Genomic DNA, 8,120 nt, shown 5'->3' on the forward strand with positions numbered 1-8,120 from the left:
TAGATAAGGTATTCAATAACATCTCCACAAGATTTACACGAAGTAATTTATTTACACCTTACCATGTTTATTTATATTTTTCAATGTCTACTTGTATTTTATTGTGACCCTTACTTATAATCATAATCTATATATGTATATGTAAATATTTGTTTGTCCCTCATGTACCAATAATCTGGCCTCCATAAACTGAGACTTTAAAAGTCTAACTTTCAAATCCAGCTAACTTTTGTAATAATCGTCATAAACAAATACAATTTTCAGTATTTGTTCGCATTTGGATATTTTAAAAACCTGCACTTTTTTAAACATCTGTGCAAGATAAATTTTAATATATAAGTGATTAAAATTTTGACTAAAGTTTATTCTCAGTTTATGGTCTTGAGGCCTGGTTTTGAGTGAATAAATAACTGGAATGGAATGAGAAGACATATTTATCCTAGGTAGATCAGAGGTATAAAATTTGATAGGGTTTCCGTAGTGCACAAATTTGAAAAATTTGTAGAGGACAACAGGTGTGAATTTTTATTTGATAACAAGTATGGTCTCCTCTTCATATGTGATTTACCCGAGATTTACCTGCAACAAGTACGATCTCTTCTCCCTGATTTACCCGTAACAAGTACTGCTCTCTCTCTCTCTCTCTCTCTCTCTCTGATTTACCTGTATTTTAGCAGAATTCAGTCAGCATATTTAGGGTTATGATTTTTATGTGTTTTAAAATTGTTTTACCTTGATTTTTAAGTTGTATGTAAAAATAAATCAAGAAATACACCAGTCAGTCTGTAGCAAATACTTCATAAATGATTGTTGTGTAGAAAATAGATCACAAAATACATGTAAACTGCATAGGAGAGTATACTAATAGTTTTAAATATCTATATTTCGGCCAAGTATGATTAAAGACGATCAATTAAGTCATAATCGTACCGGGACAAAGTCCTGTTTTGCACATATGTTTTGTTTTTACCTATAATTTTCAAAGGTTTGTTTATGCCAAGTTTTGGATATCGTGTCTTTTCTTCCCAATTCTTGTTTGTTGACCTTGAGAATATAGATTTGTTTTGAACTTTTCAATTCTCATGTAGTCAATCCATGATTATAACGCCAATCATTGAGAACGTAATTGTTGAAGTAGTTGATAACAGCAACACACACACTCTTTTCTTTATTAGTACATATATGTACAGATATACATTGTCAGCGGGAAAAACAAATTGAGAGGACAAAGAGTTATATAACTAGATAGATAAAGAAATTATCAAGAGGTTGTAGACAAGTGGGTGACATAGAAGAGGGCATGACATTTTCCCCACAACGTATTTTCAGATTTGTTGAAGGCTCGGAGTTTATAACACCAACCAAAAAATAGCAATTCAAGACTTAATGTTTACCATACGTTGTGATAAGATTTAGTGTTAATTAGATATCGCGGCGTGACTTAGTTTATTACATGTCGCGATATGACTTAATTTATTACATGTCGCGGTATGACTTAGTTTATTATATGTCGCGATATGACTTCGTTTATTACATGTCGCGGTGTGACTTAGTTTATTATATGTCGCAGTGTGACTTAATTTATTACATGTCGCGATACGACTTAGTTTATTACATGTCGCGGTGTGACTTAGTTTATTACATGTCGCGGTGTGACTTAGTTTATTACATGTCGCAATATGACTTAATTTATTATATGTTGCGGTATGACTTAATTTATTACATGTTGCGGTATGACTTGGTGTTTATTTGATGTCACAGTGAAGAACTTTTGTGTCTTAATTAAAACAATATTCTTTCAGATGACAAATAGATCTTTAAAGTCGGTCGCAACGTGATAAAAAATATCGACAAAAGAAATTATTGCACGCTTTCTGAAACACCCTGTATAGTGTTGTCATATACCCTAAACCCTATCAAGTCACAAAATGTCTTCATATCAACCTCAATTAAAGTCAGCAATACATGTCCTCCTCCGATGTTGAACTGCTTAATACTTCAAGAGGCATATGTACAGGGTTTTTTGTTTTACAACACATTCATGCTTCTGAATCTATTTCCCAAATTCCTAACCACTTGGTCAGTTCGATTTTATCCTGTTCGCACAAGCGGCACAACCAACATCATATTCGTTCAATCCTTTTCCTCTCTCCTCTTCTCGGCTGCCATTTTATCCATTTGATCTTCCATGTTGTCATCTGCAAAGTCTGTTGTCTGCTTCAGGGCTTTTAGAATCAGGATATCAATATGCGGCTCCAGACCAGTCTCACTTTCGTAATTTTTGATCGGCATAATATAACCACGTGGTAGCCCCATGATGTCAGACATCTTGTCAATGGCGTCACGGACACCTGAGCTGTAGAACATATTGGCGGCATCTTCGTCTACATTCGGACAAACTTTGTCCATTTTCGTCATGTACACCACTTGAGGTATATCTGTTAAAACAAAGAATGAGATCAAACACATGCTCCACATAAATGCCTTTGTCAGTTACAGATACAATCAACTTTCAACTTGGAAAAAAACCCACATTTCTCTTACACACATACTTTAACATGCAAGTAGCAGGGGACAGTTTCGCACTATAGGCCCGGTCAACTTTTAAACAAAAGAAGGAAAACCCCATATTTGTAGTCCTATTACATGCGTAAAAATGTATACAATAATTTTAGGATACATGTCAAATGCAGCTGAGTGCTTGATGAAAATGTTGATATACAACATGTAGGTGTCACCATGATTCCTAGCATATAGATGGGTGCAAATACGAAATTAAGACACGTGGTCAGTTGCTGAAGAAATTCCGGTGAAAACATGCATGGTCCAGCAAAAGGTCTGTAGCTGAGAGGGAAGGTGGATGGCCCCATATGAAAGGTTGATTTTTAAGAAGGACAGACACGGGGTTCTTGGTTGTGCACAGTGTCTAAATCACTGGGCTTGGTACTGTGATGGTGTGGGGGTGGTGCGGATTAGCACAAATGAGAGAAAAGCAAAGCAAAAAAGGGGGCATCTGATCAGAGCATATTTTGTGCACCAGCACCAGTATTTATAGATTACATGTAATTTAGGGTCATGATTTATTAACTACACCAATATGAAATACAAGTATTGACATGAAAGGGAAATAGGATTTTTCATTAGTCTGTCATAATCTGACTTTGATGTATACCCCCTACCCACATGTTTCAGAACCAAATAAACTATCCCCTGTCACCTGTAGATGCAGACACTAGATGTGCATATACATGTATACTTACAAATGTAAACACTACATGTAGGACATTTATCACCGTTCCTTATCTCCACTTTTTCATGTAGTTCTAAACCAGTTACGTTTCCAGTCGGAAGCGTGTGTTTCTGAGAAAAACTTAATATTCTAGGTTCGAGAGTGTTTTAAAATAAGATTTCTAAATCTTGAAACATGCAGACATTTCAATATAAGTCTTATTGTTATACAGTGGCTGATCTAGAGGGGTTAGTTGAACATTTTCACCACCATCCGCCATTTGGAGGTAAAAATCAAACTTGGGTCGCAATCCTCCCGGCCGGAGTGTCTGGATAAGGCACTGGCTAAAGCTGTAACGATATCACCCCTTTCCTCAACATGTGTCGGCGTCAGCCAAAATTTCGATGAATCCCGATCCCGATTCAGATAAACATACACTTGTGCATGCACAGGGTGACTTTCCCCCCTAGCATCCGTTTAACCTAGCTGATATATTTTCTGCGTGGACCACTCACTTCTCTGGTTAATGCGACCCTGTAATTCCTTCAGTTGTTTTAGGATATTCTCAGGTATGACGTCAATCGTACTTCCGTCGACAACGAACGCCACGCAGTGAATTTTGTCGCCAAGTCGCGGATTCCGAATGAAGCCAAACGTCTCTGTGGTAAAAGGTGCGGATGGATTGAACTGCAAAAACAAGAGGTCCATGGGCTACAATGCTAATCAAAATCGACATCCTCATATAGGAATTATGACGTTTGAAAGAACGAAGACGTAAAATATTCAGAGTACTTTAATTTACTTAACACATTTAAATACGGTATACATGGCCCTGTTTTGTATTTGCCCCAATCTATATTTTATTATTCGGAGTATGTCATGGTTTGATTAAAATTTACCTAAATAAAAGGTGGAAAAAATATCATTTAAAAACTTTAAACCTAAATAAAATTTAATCCAGTATGAATCTTCTCAATCTTCTAAACAGTTTTGATCAGAGATTATTTTCTTTTTTGAAATACGATAAATTACAACAGCAACTTGTAAAGGGTTCTGGCAGTGAATTTGGCGCAAAAATTCACAGGTGCTTGTGGACAGGACTTCCGGTACCCCCCTTCTTTTATTTTTAAATGTTCAATTCCTTGGGTATTTCGGACGTATTTTTGATAAAATATGTAACTTCAGAGTTTATCTATTTCAATGGAATACACAAATCTCGCATAGAAACCGTTTTTAAAAATGTCATATCACCGATCATAATATATGAACAAGGTGCGCAACTCAGCCAGCGACATGTTGAAAAAATCTACACCTCGCTGAGAAATCCTATTGAAAAAACACCAATAATGCATATACCAACTGAAAAGAACGGTCATTCTAAATCTACTGATGATTCGTGGATTAAATGCATCGCTATTTGGTGCGCAATAACTACTTCACACCGCTCAATTTTATCGTTTTAACCTTGCCACTTCTCATTTCTGACTATAACGAACGGAAGTTGTAATGCTGGAATATTTCTGTCGCAGCCAACTATTTTTAGAACGAGAAAACCCGGGACGAGGTCTTCCGAATACCATTAGCTACACGAAAAGGAAAGAGAATACCGATCATAGCCAAAGAGGGTCATACATGTAATTTCATTTAATTAACTGGTCAAGTTGGTTGTGGAAAGACTAGCACATCCACAAATATTATTAAAAACCTCATAGTGTTGGGTAGGTAATTTATCATGGAAATCAAAAAGAACCATGAAAGCACAATATATTGACAATGTTCCACATTTCAGTTATAAGGCCAACTATATAGCATTGGCTAACATTCGTTTTTAAAAAGAAACAAATTAGTTCATCAAGCCCCTTACATATGATCAGATCCAAATTCGATTAAAAATGTAAAAAGTAGGGGGGGGGGGGGTAACAAATTAATTGATAAAGGAATGTCAAAACATTATGTTATAACTTAAATATAAGATTAAACAAATATCAACAACCAGCACTTGTGCATGCATCGCACACATATTTTGTGTATAGTTCATATCATGATAAAAAAAAAAACTACCCGCTTCTACCCCTACCCCACTCCCAATATCATTTTAGATAATTATAATCAAACATCGATCTGTTCAGTATGACCTAATCACAGGGGTTCAGGCCCCCACCCTTCTCCGAAGAACATACATGATTCGACTTTTTGGTTGAAACTCTCTACTGCTTATCAGCAATGTCTTGCAAACACAATAAAGTCAACTCATGTAGGTTATTCGGGGGGGGGGGGGGGGAGGGAGGGGGGGGGGGGCATTGTGTCAACACCATTATGATCCAAATCATATCGTAAAGGGTTAAGAGTTTACAATGATAGTATATTTGGATATATTAAAAGTGGTATGGTTCCAATAATGTGTAAGTGTACATGTCTTTAAAGTCTTTCCACAACCGATTTGAAATAAATCTAGATAGCCAAAAGTATTGCACGGAAGACAGTGGTTATTGGAAAGCTAGCACTAGCAACTGGGGAGTTTAGAACTCTTTGGAAATACCCAAACACTTCGACAATATACAAGTAGGGTAGGCGCCGGGTATATTTTTCGGTGTATTTAATGAGAAATCTCCACTCCTACTGCATAAACTCCAAAGTTTTTTTGACCAGAAACATTACCTTTGAATGGGACTCAATATTCGACTGAAAAAACCAACACAAAATCATGATATGCCGAGTATTTGACTGAAAACCCTGTGTGACGTAGGGGGTGAAAATCTTGTGGCGTAAGGGGACCGAGAATCCTTTTAACGTAAGCAAAGTTTCTCACTAAAATACACATCTTCAGCACAGCGAATATTGTCTTTATTCAAAATTATATGGAAAATTCTCAAATCATTTTGTTCAAAGGGAACCCAAGTAAAATCACAGTGTATGATTGACTGTTATCTATATGTTTAAACTTATGTGTGTTTTTCAGAGTAAAACTGATTGCATGTAGAGGAAATGATGGAATCCCAACCAAACAAGCACATATATACGATTTGTGTGAGAAATATTACATGCGTCAAAATCAAACTTAAGGCATTTTTCACAGTGCAGCGCGAGATATTTCCCCCTGAATACAGGTGGCGCATAACACGTTGCGGTCCTATTCTCCACTCAAAGGTTCGTGCGCTACGAGCACCAATCTAATTAAAATTAGATGCTAGATCCTCTCACATACTCGATACACGTCATCTTTGTTGAAGTATACATGAAAAGATCCCCCGATGTCGCCATAGTTTAAAATTTAAACAAAACACGCGATAAATAAGTCACGATCGTGGGTGCCGCCATTTTTTCTCTTCCTTACGTAAACAATACATGGAATTGCGATATGAAGGGGGAAATTTGATTGGCTGTTGCAAATTTGACCTCTGACGTGACCCTCTATGGGATGTTAGATGTTTGTGTAGCGAGTATGTGAGCGGATCTAACATCTAATTCTAATTAGATTGTACGAGCACTAGACCTCTGTCAACGGCTTTTTACAGAAATCTTGTAAAAGTTTCTAATAATCCAACATTTATGTTTTGGACTAAATATTTAGTCATATTATGAAATGCTTTTGGTGCGGTTTTCTGATACTAAATTTGAAACTACTTCGTAATATGCGTATGAATGTAGGTCATTCACGTGGTAGAGATCACTGTAAACATGGAATCAAAAGTAAGGAAGGCTGTAAAACATTCCATAACACTTGTAAAATAAGAGACAAACAGCTTAATGGTAAAAATGTACTTATCAAAGTGCCAGTGCGCTATGAAAGAGCCTGATGTATTACATGTTGCCAGAACTTTTAAAAGGAAAGGAAATGAGAATGGCTGTGTATATCATTTGGTTGTATTGTCACGTGATTGCAAGTGTTGACAGAGATGTAAGGGAATCTTGCGTAACGCACCCTTTGGCGAGAGAATGCTTGCGGTCCATGTTAAAACAAACTCTGGCTGAGTTTGGTTGCGGTCCTCAATTCATTGCAGCATTATAAGGATTTACTATTTCTGATTGTACATGTAAATAAGTGCCAGTTAAGGAATAGTGTAATTACTGACAATTTGAAATGATATTGCTGACGCTGTACAATACTTTTAGTCATTGATTATATTTATGTGTCCCTTGTGTGATTTTTCGCAGTCCTAAAAAAATTATACCAGGGTAAGGATGTCATTAAAATATTAAGTTTTCATTATTACTTTTCAGAAATTACATGTACAAACAAAGCATGCAAGTATTATCTTGTAATCATTTCACACTGTGGAAAAAAATATACATGTACATCAGGAGTCAATGACCGCAACATGTTAATTTTATCGAACACGCTTCTCTAATGCAATATTTTTGTTGAAATATGTTTACTCATGTGTAATTCGATCTTTGAAAATCAATGTTAGTGTAAATCAACTTACTCAAATGTACACAAAAATAATTATCAAACACGTAGCAATAGAAGGGAGTGCCAAAGGTGTTTTTTTTTTTACTGTACATGCATAGTTAGTTAATTTTACGATCAAAGTTTGATCTATAAACTACCTCCATTAATAAAACAATAATTGAATTGTAAAATTTAAGGAACCAATCAAACTCTTGCCCTCCATCCCCCGCGATTTAGGATTTAAACTGGGTTTTGTAATATTTGTTTCGGTTTTGCTTTTCAAGAATTTTCAGACGCTTGTGAAGTGGACGTCCCCCCCCCCCCCCCCCCCCCCCCCCCCCCCACACACACACACACACACACAGACACACACCCTCCCCACTTTTTTGAAGAAAAAAAATCCTACGTGCCTGAAAACATTTATATCATATGCTTTCATCTTGCTTTATTTCTGGATATTCGTGAAATTCTTGGTATTACATGTAATTGTATCATAAC

General features: G+C 36.2%; 1 protein-coding gene across 3 annotated transcripts in view; it reads right to left on the minus strand.

The window, feature by feature from the left end:
- Positions 1-1,155: 1,155 nt before the first annotated feature.
- LOC130048045 (interferon-induced protein 44-like) overlaps positions 1,156-8,120 on the minus strand; it is a 27,156-nt gene continuing 20,191 nt past the window's right edge. For all 3 annotated transcript variants that reach the window (XM_056144056.1, XM_056144057.1, XM_056144055.1), the window contains 2 exons: positions 3,745-3,916; positions 1,156-2,438 (listed from right to left, as the gene is read on the minus strand). In XM_056144056.1, the coding sequence (XP_056000031.1) occupies positions 2,134-2,438; positions 3,745-3,916 (477 nt within the window). In that variant the 3' untranslated portion in view covers positions 1,156-2,133. The remainder of the gene's footprint in view (positions 2,439-3,744; positions 3,917-8,120) is intronic.

Source organism: Ostrea edulis, chromosome 7 (genome assembly GCF_947568905.1).
Source record: "Ostrea edulis chromosome 7, xbOstEdul1.1, whole genome shotgun sequence".
Lineage (NCBI taxonomy): Eukaryota > Metazoa > Mollusca > Bivalvia > Ostreida > Ostreidae > Ostrea > Ostrea edulis.